Source organism: Euprymna scolopes, chromosome 40, assembly GCF_053919585.1.
Source record: "Euprymna scolopes isolate OS-2025 chromosome 40, ASM5391958v1, whole genome shotgun sequence".
Lineage (NCBI taxonomy): Eukaryota > Metazoa > Mollusca > Cephalopoda > Sepiida > Sepiolidae > Euprymna > Euprymna scolopes.
This window is the reverse complement of record NC_136521.1, coordinates 43,934,895-43,948,980: the sequence shown is the minus strand read 5'-3', so window position 1 is coordinate 43,948,980 and position 14,086 is coordinate 43,934,895. Positions and strand designations below refer to the sequence as shown.

Below are 14,086 nucleotides of genomic sequence, written 5' to 3'. Positions count from 1 at the left end.
TATCTTGCCTTTGGTTACATTTTACCTTTTCTCTTTTTTTTTTTTTTTTTTTTTTGCTTTTTAATACCTTATTGTTTCAGTAATGCAAACAGTCATCTTTTCATTACTGTGTGTGTGTGTGTGTGTGTGTTTGTGTGTGTGTGTGTGTGTGTGTGTGTGTGTGTGTGTGTGTGTGTGCGTGCGTGCGCGTGTGTGTGTGTGTGTGTGTGTGTGTGTGTGTGTGTGTGTGTGTGTGTGTGTGTGAGAAAGAAAAATATATCGTTCTATATATGTGTGGCGAAATTTTATTTTTCTTGAAAATTTGAACGATACTGTAGGTCAAAACAGAAAGATAATCCCCCACCACCAATAAATAATAAATATACGATGTTGAGGGGTTGTCCAATATGGCCGACTCTTTTGGACAATATTGGATGTTTACATTTTTTAAGTATCTATTTCTCAAAAATATGTATTACTGAATAGATTTTACTCTAAAACATTTCATAAATAATATTTAACAAAATTTTTATATCTAGACGTAATTTTTTATTCACATAGTAAATTCATGCCATAATTTAGCGACTTTGCCAATAAACGTTACATAATTTTTTAATGAACTGCAAACAATTAAATAAACATAAATATTATATTCGATATAGGGGTTCTCAGGGGAGATAAATCATGACACGCTAGTTTATTAATTACCTCCCTTAAACATTTTTACCACTCTTCCATTGTTTTGACGCCTTTATAGTTGTCTAAATATGTGTACATACATATGTACACATAAAGTAATATGTTTAATTCTGATTAAATCGTTTGAGTTAGGTAAAAGTAAGTTTGCGAACACAGTTAAATGATTATTTTTATTTATTGAAAAGACAAAATCCAAAATTAGCTTTTCTGTTCAGTGTACGGAACAGCTAATTTCGGATTTTGTAAGGAAACAGAAAACCCCTAGAAATCTTTAAATATTGAAACTTTTGCATTTTTTATAAACTCGTATATTATTGTGCAATCGATAATTTGCTGAAAAAATTGTGACATATTGGTTAAATGTATGTGCATATTTTGTATGACATATTAGTTAAATATATGTACATATTTTGTATTAAATATTGGTTAAATATATATACATATAGGTACGGGCAAAATGAATACCGATGCTCACAATGTATAAACATTTTGACTCCTGCCTTTACTTAAAAATTCACAAAAATATAATGAACTAATTATTTTTATTTAAATCTTAGTGGAAATGTATTATTTTGTTTTAACAAAAAATACCTTTACTAAAGTTATGGTTTTCAGTAGTAAATAAGAAACGCAAGAATTTATTTTTGCTTTTTATATATAAATGAAGCATCGTAATTTGTAACAATAATAAAAAAAAAATAATTTTTACAGGAACATTACATAAAGTTCGTATTAATGAATTCGATATAACTCGAAGAAAAATTAATTTATCGAACTACCGATATATCCATTAAATTAAGCATTGTTTATTGAATATTTTCACACAAAAAATTATAATAGCAAAAATATTTCTTTTTTTTTAATTAGATTTCGCATAATTTTTATATGCAAGATTTTAATAATTTCCTTGCTTGCAAGAATGTGAAACTTTTGTCGTAACATAATTTTTATATAATCTCGAACAATAATTTTTAAAAAATTAATTTGAAAACAGGAACATAAAAAATGATAAAAATTGATACAAACGTTCAGAATATAAATATACGGATGACCGTCTGGGGGGGGGGAGAAATCTGACACCCCTATCTCCTTTTACTATCATGACTTTTGAAACAGCGTTTTGATTCGCTGAAATTTTGGCCTTCCGTATATTCGTGTTTACAGCCTGTTATCGGTTGCGTTTTGCCGAACGGCATAATAACTTGCTTTTTGAGGGCTCATTAACCTGTATTTTGTATAAACAAGGTGTTTTTTTTTTATTACTGTTTAATTCAATATCTTAGGACTTTACTTTACTAATTATCTTTTAAATGGACCCAGAAAACTAATATTAATCTTTTAAAGGATTTTTACAATGAATTTCTTTAACTTCAGAATTTAGCTGAATTGGTTAGCTCGCCGTGAAAACATTTTCATAACTTTTTTTTTTTTTTTTTTTTCACGTGTACAAATATGTTTTTCCTTTTGGAAATTAATTTTAGTCTATAATTTTTCAAATACAATTAAAAAGTAGTCGGAAACCTACAAAAAAATATGATAAATCTGCTTTCAAAACTAGGTCCCCCTATTTTTGCCAGCTCATTTTTGCCCGTACCTATATACATATGATGTATTTATTTTAATGTAATTTATAGCAAATCAATTTCAAAATTTCTATAGTGATTCTATTCAAATAATTATTAACCATTTTTTAGTTCTCATGTAGCTGTTGTCCCCCTGATTCTACTTTCGCTCCTTCACATGCCTCTTTTCCGAATTCGTAGCAGAGGGCCGACATCAGTGGATCTTTTTGTTTTAAATACCAAAATGGTCATTTAACAATGTTAATTATAACTGTAACCTATTTCAAACTGCTATAAATTATTGCACAGTAAAATTTATTAAATAAAAAATCATTCTTATTTCGATGTTTTTAATCAAATAAAAATTCCATTTTTCTTTTGTTTTTACTTGATTTCTAAATTTAAAAACTTATTTTTTCCATAGTGTTTTAAGTTATATTCAGTTTTTTTACGATATGTTTTGTTTATTAAATTGTTAGATAATTTGCTAGAATAACTTTTTAAATTTAGTAAGCAAATAAAAAAATGGAATTTTTATTTGATTAATTAATTCGAAATATGACAAATGATTTTTCGTATTTGGATTCATCGGATTACTGTTCTCATCTTGAGTGTCGTTTTCATAACGTTTCGGTCGATGTAACCGGAAAAATCAATTGTGAAAGTGAACTTCTTCTGAAGTTTGAATAAAGAGTTCTGTTAAAAATTCTGTCAAGATTCGCGAGTTCGACAAAATGCACATGAAAAAAGGTCAGAGGTCACATTGACTGAAACGTTGTGAAAATGACCAAGTTGAGAACAGTAGTCCGATGAATCTAAATAATAGATAATCAATCCTCATCTCAAATATTCAGAAACGCAAATGATTTTTTCCGCGTGTTTCTATTTATTTCTCTTCTTTTTCTCTTTCAGAATTCAAGATGGAGTTTATTGTTGCAAGAATACTTGAAAGATTGATAGATGATGAAAGATGGTGGGAAATCAAGCCTATTCTTGAAAAATATTCTCCTGAAGAACGACGTTTGATCATCTCCAAGAAGATTAAGAAGAAATCCCTGTTCTTATTGGCTGTCGAAAATGGTCAGTCGTATTTAGTAAAATTTCTGATTGAAGCTTGCAACGTAAACAGGATGGAAACGGGTTCCTGTCTCTGCATAGCTGCAGAGAATGGATTTTTAGACATTGTGAAAATACTTGTAGAGAACGGATCGGACGTAAACGAACTCGACCCAAAAGGGTTCTCGCCATTATACTTTGCTTGTATGACGGGCAATATGAAAATGGTGAAGTATCTTTTTAAAAATGGTGCGAAAATTAACCTTGCTGCTAATGTGGAACGGATTAATCCGCTAATGGCATCGCTGAGATTTCCAAAAATTTGCAAGTATCTGTTAATCAACGGTGGCGACCCACAACTCATGAATATTTATGGAAGGACAGCCTTGATGATGGCCATCGAAATAGAAATTTTCGATAGTATTGAGGAGAAGTTGCTACCTTATAGAGGTGGCTTAAACCTCATGAACATGTTTGAGAAAGATTACACCGTCAAGTCATCTCGAAGCGTAGTGGACTTATTAAAATCGTATGGTGCAAACATCACAGAGTCATTGGCTAAATTTTACGGATTCCAGGCCTGCAATGCTGCACTCGGTAAAGATTATTATCATATGCAAACATATTGGAGTATGTATACCCAAATACAAGGAATACCATCCAGTACTCCACTATTTGAAATTGAACAGCCAAACAGACGATCTTCTTTTGAACCAATTTTACATATTTTTGACCAGAATGATCAAAAGGTGTTTCTCTATTTAGAAAAATATTTTGACTTGTGTAATCCTTACACCATGCAGGCCCTTGCAACCAGCATGAAGTTAGTTGATGATGTTGTAAACGCCTTCAAACTTTCAGTGGATATCTACAAACTGTTGCTGTTGTGTGAGGCTGAAGTCAACTGCCGGAATCGACGTCGTTTTACACCTGTTCATTATGTGCTTGATAATGTAGACTGTGACCAAAAAGCAATTATTGAATATTTCTTATCGCAGGGATTTCTTTTCGATGCCTCGATCGATGAAGAGTTTTGCCTTTCATGTTCTTTAAAAAAACGCAAGATTTTGCCACAACCAGTAAAACACACGACTTTGCAATGCTTGGCTGCAAACGTAGTCAGAAAAAATATATTTTCATATGATGAAGTGCCAAGACATCTAGAAGATTTCATATTGTTGCACACTTGAGTTGCTTACATCCTTTACCTCTGTTGCTATGGCAACGTTGAATATCATTTCATGTTGAGACATTACTTGATATTTGTGGCGCAATAATAAAGAGCCCTTGTGGGGAGTCTCGACTCCTTAGATTGTCGGGGTTTATACCCGACCACCATGAACTTATTTCTCCAACTGTTCTACATCCAACCCAAAAACTCTCCATTCCATAACCATATCATCTTCCTATATTGTCTAAATTAATCTTCTGCAATCATCCGAACTAAGCCCGTCTTTTTAGGCTCATATTACACATCCATCTTATCACTCTCATGTTATTTCTCTCCATGCAACACATATCCTCAACCCTTACTGTCCAAATTTCACTTCCATACGTCATCACATTCCGTACACATTGCTGATATACTTTTATCCTTGGTCAAAATATCCAATTTCTTTTTTTGTATAAACTATAAAGATAATTGTTCACAAGGAAAGTTTGTTTTGCTCAACAAAGTGTTTTCGTATTGAACAACAAAATCCATCTTTTGAACATTTCCACCTCCAACCATCAATTGACTGCAAATAACGATTCGAGGCACATGGTAAATTACAGATTTCATACCTCAAAGACTGAACATTAATCGAAACGTTGGTAATTCATTTCTTTCTAACATTATCACTTTCTCTATATTTTTTTTCTGATTTTTAAAATTCCGTATACATTGCTGATATATTTTTATGTCAGACAGCTTCATGACAAGTTGGACCATTATTTCTTCAGCCTGCGTGAAATTATTGTCGGAAACAAGACTGTTTTGGATCCATTTTAAGAACTGTACGGCCATTTTCTAACATTATCACTTTCTCTATATTTTTTCTTATTTTTAAAATAATAAAATATATTTTTTACAAATCTTCTTGTTGATTTTTACCGTTTTGTTGGGGGAGTAATTTGATTATGTCGTTTTTATTTCTGGAATGATAAATTCTTTACAGGACGAACTGAAATGATTGAATTATTTGATTCAGTTGAAATGCTTTCGAAGTCAAAAATTTTCTTTATAGTTAAGAACGATTTAAAATGTCTGATTTGTTTTTTGGGGTTTTTTATAAAATGTTTTGATGATGTGTTTATTTCAGGAATGTTGAATTTTGTTTATGTATAATTTATAAAATTTGAGTTTTTTTTAAATCGGATGTGGTGAAAAGCACAAAAAGTGTGTAGTTGGATGGGGGCTCGGTTGACATCCTCTCATCCTATTTGTTTATTCTCTAAACTAGTTTTAATCACCAAAATATCACATTCACTCTGGCCTGCCATATTTAAAGATTATATTAGTCTTAGTATATTTTATAAATAAAATTCATTGGGAGAGTGGATCAATTATTTATATGACGACCTGGAACTATTGAGTAGCTTAATCAAGATAAAATTTCGAAAGAGTACACAGTAATTTATTTTTTTTTATTTTTAGGAACGATTTAAATGGCTGACTTAAGAATAAACAGAAATTCATTAAGGTGGATTTAAAGGTGTTATTGAACTTTTTGATTGGAACAATTTTGTTTCGGTTAATTTGGATTCGCATTGTCTCCTCTTTATTGACATAAGTCCATTTTCTTTTCTTAACCTGAGAAGTGACTTTTTAAAAGCACTTGAAAATAATCATAAATTTTACATTCTAAAATAAAATTATCGGCTAAAAAATGTAGAATCTCATGGAAGGGGTCAATCTATACAAAAAATTGTGGGTCGTAATTTTTTTTTCTTTAAAGAAAATAAAGTAACATTGTAGTTACTGGTTATAAAAAAAATTAAATTAACCGAAACGAAACTTCTCTAGTGAAAAGTTAGAAATTAATAATCTTTTATTAATTTAAATTTCGGATGGTGGTTATTCCCACTACGATTTGTTTTTACGAATTACATTTCCTTTGTACAATTACTGATCCTTTTGCTAAAGAATTCTGTTTTTGTTTTCTTCAACTACACTTTAGAGGCATCAGGTTCTTATATGAATGTAATGTAGACTGATCCCCACTTTATAACCATCACCAATTTGAACTTTTGATGATTATTTTTAAGCCAATATTCTAGATTTTAAAGTGGGGATTACTTTCCTATATAGATCATATATAAAATGATCACCCATTTCTTGTCCATCAATTTTCGAAACTTAACTAATAAGTAAATAAAAGTAAATAAGTAAATAAATAAAATAAATAAGTAAATAAATGAATAAAATAAATAAGTAAATAAATAGATAAAATAAGTAAATAAAAGTAAATAAATAAATAAATAAAATAAATAAGTAAATAAATGAATAAAATAAATAAGTAAATAAATAGATAAAATAAGTAAATAAAAGTAAATAAGTAAATAAATAAAATAAATAAGTAAATAAATGAATAAAATAAATAAGTAAATAAATAGATAAAATAAGTAAATAAAAGTAAATAAATAAATAAAATAAATAAGTAAATAAATGAATAAAATAAATAAGTAAATAAATAGATAAAATAAGTAAATAAAAGTAAATAAGTAAATAAATAAAATAAATAAGTAAATAAATGAATAAAATAAATAAGTAAATAAATAGATAAAATAAGTAAATTAAAGTAAATAAATAAATAAATAAAATAAATAAGTAAATAAATAAATAAAATAAGTAAATAAAATAAATAAGTAAATAAATAAATAAATAAATAAAATAAGTAAATAAAAGTAAATAAGTAAATAAATAAAATAAATAAGTAAATAAATAAATAAAATAATAAAATAAATAAATAAGTAAATAAATAACATAAATAAGTAAATAAATAAAATAAGTAAATAAATAAAATAAATAAGTAAATAAATAAATAAATAAAATAAATAAATAAAATAAATAAGTAAATAAATAAAATAAATAAATAAATAAATAAATAAAATAATAAAATAAATAAATAAATAAATAAAATAAATAAGTAAATAAATAAAATAAATAAAATAAATAAGTAAATAAATAAATAAATAAAATAAATAAGTAAATAAATAAATAAGTAAATAAATAAATAAATAAAATAAACAAATAAGTAAATAAATAAATAAAATAAATAAATAAAATAAATAAGTAAATAAATAAAATAAATAAATAAAATAAGTAAATAAATAAATAAATAAAATAAATAAGTAAATAAATAAATAAGTAAATAAATAAATAAATAAAATAAGTAAATAAATAAATAAAATAAATAAGTAAATAAATAAATAAATAAAATAAACAAATAAGTAAATAAGTAAATAACTAAAATAAATAAATAAAATAAATAAGTAAATAAATAAATAAGTAAATAAATAAATAAAATAAATAAGTAAATAAATAAATAAGTAAATAAATAAATAAATAAAATAAATAAATAAAATAAATAAGTAAATAAATAAATAAAATAAATAAGTAAATAAATAAAATAAGTAAACAAAAGTAAATAAGTAAATAAATAAAATAAGTAAATAAATACATAAAATAAATACGTAAATAAATAAAATAAATAAATAAGTAAATAAATATATATGAAATATATATATAATAAATAAATAAATAATAAGTAAATAAATAAGTAAATAAAATAAAATTTAAAAAAAATAATAATAATGCTTTAAGTTTGTATATAAAGTGAATTAAAATGATTTTTAAAACAAAAACTGATGTAAAAAAAATATGTTCAAGAACACGAAAAGCAAATACGGTTATGGTAAAGATGAGATAAGGAAATTGATTTTCAGTCGCTTCATTGCAGATGAGAAGACGGTGTCAATGCAGAAAGTGTTCCTCCGTTATAATGGGTAAACACTTCCTGTATTGACATCGTCACATTCACTAAAAATTTGAACGATATTTTATGTCTAAATAAAAGATGATCTCCCAAAAGGATAAATATACAAATGTTGAGGGGTGGGGGTGAGATGTAAACAACTTTTAATAAATCAATACAGGTCAATGTAGTCGACCGGACCAGAATGTCCTTCTTCCTGTGCGTTGACCTTTTCTAACCTGACCATCCCTTATATATTCAGTGATGATAAGGGATCAAACCTTCAGTCAGTTTGCGATCTTTGTGCGATACAGACCTAAGTAGCGTTTCTCTTATACAGCGTTAACTTTCACCCACGTGTTGTCTAAAGGATCTACTCTTAATTGTAAGTGAATTTTACTTAATTTTAACAAAATATTTCATACTTTTGATCGATATTTTGCATACATATGTGTGAAATATATTTTAACTTTACATCACGTGAACGATTTATACCTCTTTTTTTAATTAACACTTGTTTAGCATGTCCGTTAAAAATGTTATTTATATGAGATGTTCTTTTTTTACTGTTTGAAACTTTATTTTTTTTTCATATATTAACAGAAAAACAGTTAATTCTTTTTATAATAAAATTGAAAATATCCATGGTTTAAACTTTATTAATGTTTGATATCTTTGTGCCCGATTTTTTCATAGATGTTTTAAAATTATTTTGCTATTTCAACATGCGTATATGTAGAACTACGAATTTTTTTGCTATTTCAACATGCGTTACATTTTTTCGACATCAGTTTCACTGTAATCAAACCGCGTCTATTTTGTTGGAATATATTTGAAACAATCCATGAATCATGAAAGTTTTTCAATACCGAATTAATGAGCTAACGAGAAAATATCGTGTTTATGGAAAAAAAAATTATGTATATACTCTTTTCGAACAAAAGCGTTTCTTTTGATTTTCTTTTTCAATCTTGACGGTGTTGTCTATTTTATCTCGGTTTATTTTCTCTCCAACACGTGTTTCAATTTTCGGGTTTGTATTACTGTACACATAGATTCGAAAAAGTTGTCAAAAAAACAAATATATAAAAAAATAAATGTAATCAACGGCTAGATAAGTTACTTTTCTGCCAAACTGGATATATTTTTTGTGTTTTTATTCAATGTAACATATTTATTCAGCTCGAAAAACATACAGTGTTTACCGATGTATTAGAAAATTCAAGATGGCGTCTCACACCCTCTTTAACACCGTAAGTATGGAAAAAGGTGTTATAAATAAAAAAAAACTATACAAAATACTATTAAAAACCCGCCGAATATATGTCAACCTATATCATGGTAACATATATTGAGCGAGTTTTTAACAGTATTTTATCCGATTTTTTATTTATAACATCTTTTCCCACACTTACCGTGTTAAAGAGAGAATAAGACGCCATCTTGAATGTTCCAATACATCGATAAACACTGTATGGTTTTCGAGCTGAATAAACATGTTAAATTGAATAAAAACACGAAAATTATATCCAGTTTGGTAGAAAAGTAACTTATCTTGCCTTTGATAACATTTATTTGTTATATATTTGTTTTTTGACAACTTTTTCAAATCTATGTGTACAGTAATAAAAACCCCAATTTTCTTTTCTATTCTTTGATTTTCCTTTTTTCAATCTTGACGGTGCTGTCTCGCCGTTCACACAGCAAACTCATTCATTTTCATCCATTAATAACCTTTGTGCCTTGAAAAATGGTGTCTCTTTATTTAAAAAAATTGTTTGACTTTCTTCATTTTAATCGCATATTCATCTCATTTCCTGTTTCTCTCCAACACGTTTCAATTTTTTTTTTTCTGTTCCCCTTTTAATTTGTTTTTATTTCCTAACTTCTATCAAGATGAGATTAAAATATTAAAATAATAGGTTGGTGCAAAATTAATTTCGTCTTTTATATATAGTTGATATCAGAAAAAAAAACAACAAAAAAACGACCTTAATTTTGAACCCATCTAATAGTTTTTCATTTCAAGTCTAATTGTAAACACTCGTGTGTGTGTGTGTGTGTGTGTGTGTGTGTGTGTGTGTGATTTTAATCCTTTCTATGTGTTATCTCTCTCTCCCTCTCTCTCTCTTACCCCCTCTCTCTCTTAACCCCTCTCTCACTCCCTTTAACTTCACATCACGTGAACCATTTATATCCCTTTTTTTAATTAACACTTGTTTAACATATCCGTTAAAAAAGTTATTTAAATGAGTTGTTCTTTTTTACTGTTTAAAACTTTTCTTTTTATATCTTAATAAAAAAAAAAAAACAATTTATTCTTTTTATAATAAAATTGAAAATATCCATAGTTTAAACTTTATTAATGTTTTATATATTTGCGCCCGATATTTTCATAGATATTTTAAAATTATTTTGCTATTTCAACATGCGTATATATTTTATCTTGGAACTACGAATTATATTACAATAATTCGTCGAACATATGTTCCCATGCGAAAAATGATATTTTTCGTCATCAGTTTCACTGTAATCAAACCGCGTCTATTTTGTTCAATATATTTGAAATAATCCATGAATAATGAAAGTTTTTCAATAACCGAATTAATGAACTAACGAGAAAATGTCGTGTTTATGGGAAACATTATCATGTGAATATACTTTCTTCAAACTAAAGCGTTTCTTTAGATTTTCTTTTTTTTCAATTTGGACGGTGTTGATGCAAAACTAATGTCGTTTTTTCTTATATATAGTTGAACGTTATTATTTATGCACCAACCTCATTTTTCATTTCCAAAGTTACAATTGTAAATACTCATGTGTACGTGTGTATATATATATATATATATATATATATATATATATATATATATATATATATATATATATATATATATATATATATATATATATATATACACACGTACACATGAGTATTTACAATTGTAACTTTGGAAATGAAAAAATATATATATATATATATATATATATATATATATATATATATATATATATATATATATATATATATATATATATAAGAGAGAGAGTGACTACAGCCAGGTCAGCAGCCTGGACAAGCCCAATAAAAGAATAATAAAAATTGAACATGCCAACGAATAATAAACACTTACAAGCCTCCACCCCTTGGAAACACTTCAAATGAACTACGAAAATCGTCATTTTTACATCTCCAACACATTTGAAAATAATTTCTGACGAGGACGCTTCACAGAACGTCTGAAAAGCGCGTAAAAACGATTTCAGTGACTTAAAAACATTATTACAATGATCCAAACATAATTCTCAATGAAAAACCAAGACACGGAATGATAAAATAATGTTAAAAAATACATTGTTGGTGACTACTCCCTTATTTATATATATATATATATATATATATATATATATATATATATATATATATATATATATATATATATATATATATAAACTTTATTCGATTGGAAAAATTTTTAAACTAATTGTAAAGAAATGAACCATAGCGGAAATTCAGTCGACTAAAATAAGATGGAAAACAGAGTGAGGAAAAAGAAAAAAAATGGGGGAAATTACATGTAACAAATGTACAATTCAGTAAAATAAATAAGTCGATTAAAAACAAGATCGCTAAAATACACCCGAGGACGTACAAAGTTCACCCTGTCTATCCTCGAGGCACTTGCCATCATTTCCATCCTCCCTACCTCACCCCGTTTTCCATCCTGTTTTAGTCGACTGAATTTCCGCTATGGTTCATTTCTTTACAATAATATTGTTTTAATTGATTTCGATGTTCTCTCCCCTCTCCATTTTGTTTTTATTATTTCCTTACAATTCTAGTCAGCCTCCCCATCCTTTCTTCACCTCTTGCCACTCCTTACTTCTAATGAATACAGTAAACAAAACAAGATGACCTGAATGTCATTGGTTTCACCTGACCGTTTATTGGCCCATGTTTTGATAAAGTTCACATTTTAAATGGTTTTAATTCACTTTTTTTTTTATTTGCCTTATTTTATTCTGATATTACACGTTATATTTTCTACTCCATGTTTTTCGATGAGAAATCCTTCTAGACAAAGCCAGTTTTATATTTGTCACAATCCATAATGAATCTTATGGTGAGCTGGATTTTCCTCACATTAAAAACCTACCTTGTATATAACTCTGTTTTCCTGGACATGCAAGTAAATTAGGACGAAAAAAAAGTTTAAAAAATCACTAAAGGAGATAACTCTAATGGCTTAATACAATCCGCAGTCTCCTCCCTTGCATCGTCTTGTAAAATACAGAAATATGGAAACATGAGAAGCGAAAATTCTTAGGTTGCTCCAGTTCTGTCCAAACTTTACAATAAATGCCTTAACGAATCTTGTTTTCCCGACTGCTGGAAAACCGCCTCCGTGGTACCAGTCTTCAAGAATTCTGGTGAAAGAACTGACCCACTAAATTATCGCCCCATTAGCCTCCTCCCGCTTTTCGCTAAAATATTTGAGTCCTTAGTTAATCAAGCCCTAGTCCAGCACTCCAGCACCTAACAGCTGCTAAACTCCTGACTGACAAACAATATGGATTCAGGCAAGCCCGTTCAACAGCAGATATCTTAACTGTAGTTTCTGAACGTATATACCGTTCATTGGATAAAACAGGGGAGGATAGAGCGGTGGCCCTTGATATATCTAAGGCTTTTGACAGGGTATGGCACGATGGTCTTCTAAGGAAAATTAGATCATATGGAATCACTGGAAGAATTCATAATGTAATTAAATCCTTCTAAAGTAATAGAAAAATCAAAGTTGTCCTCGACGATCGTACATCCAAACAATATGACATAAATGCGGGAGTACCTCTATTATTCCTGATATTCATAAATGACCTCCCTGATAAAATTGTTTCGGAGATGGGTATATTTGCCGATGACACCACTTTCTATAACAGATATGAGGGGAAAACAAATGAACACATATCCAAAAAAATGGCAGAAACACTAGAGGATGACCTCCAATCCGTAGTGGAATGGGGACAAAAATGGTTGGTCACATTCAATGCTGCTAAGACTAAGCTTGTTTCCTTCAATAACTACAAGAAACTTTCTTTGCCACCAATAGCAATGGCCAAGAATATATTGCCTGAAAGTACTTCTTTTAAACTCCTCGGCCTAACGTTTACAGGGAATATGAACTGGAATAGATACATTGAGAGCATTGCCAAGGCTGCTGCAAGGAAGGTTGGCTCCCTCTACCGTGCTAGAAAACTACTTACGCCTGACAGTATCCTATACCTCTATAAGGCAACCATTCGCCCATGTATGGAGTACTGTTGTCACATCTGGGCTTGTGCATCTGCTGCTTGTCTCTCGCTCCTGGACAGGGTTCAAAAGAGAGTCGCCAACCTGATAGGTCCTGAACTGTCATCTAGGCTTCAGCCTCTGTCCCATCGACGAGATGTTGCATCTCTCTGCCTGTTCTACAAATACTTTAATAGTGAATGCTCTGACGAACTGCAAACACTTGTACCTCCCCGACGTAACTACCCCCGACAAACCCGACAAGCTACTAAGTCTCATCCCTTTACAGTAGAGATCCCTAGGTGCAAGAAAGGCTTTTACTCCAATAGTTTCTTCCCCAGAACTGCGGGTCTTTGGAACTCCCTTCCGGGATTCTGCTTTCCCAACTGCAATGATATGCAGAAGTTCAAGTGTAATGTTAACAAACATCTTTCTACTCATCTCCCTTCATAATGACCCCGCTAATTAAGTCCCTAATAGTAGCCCCCTGCTTCAAAGTGGCACTGTGCCTTGTTTGGGGTGAAAATTGAATTTAAAAAAAA

The 14,086-nt window shown here is 28.8% G+C and overlaps 2 protein-coding genes across 2 annotated transcripts in view; both read left to right on the top strand.

The window, feature by feature from the left end:
- The window catches only part of LOC145265657 (uncharacterized), a 209,279-nt gene that overhangs the window by 134,938 nt on the left and 60,255 nt on the right, over positions 1–14,086 (top strand). The window contains exon 6 of the mRNA XM_080121722.1: positions 3,153–4,340. Coding sequence (XP_079977848.1) covers positions 3,153–4,340 — 1,188 coding nt within the window. The remainder of the gene's footprint in view (positions 1–3,152; positions 4,341–14,086) is intronic.
- LOC145265511 (uncharacterized) overlaps positions 8,413–14,086 on the top strand; it is a 24,863-nt gene continuing 19,189 nt past the window's right edge. Inside the window, exon 1 of the mRNA XM_080121412.1 lies at positions 8,413–8,639. The gene's annotated coding sequence lies outside the window, so the exon portion shown is untranslated. The remainder of the gene's footprint in view (positions 8,640–14,086) is intronic.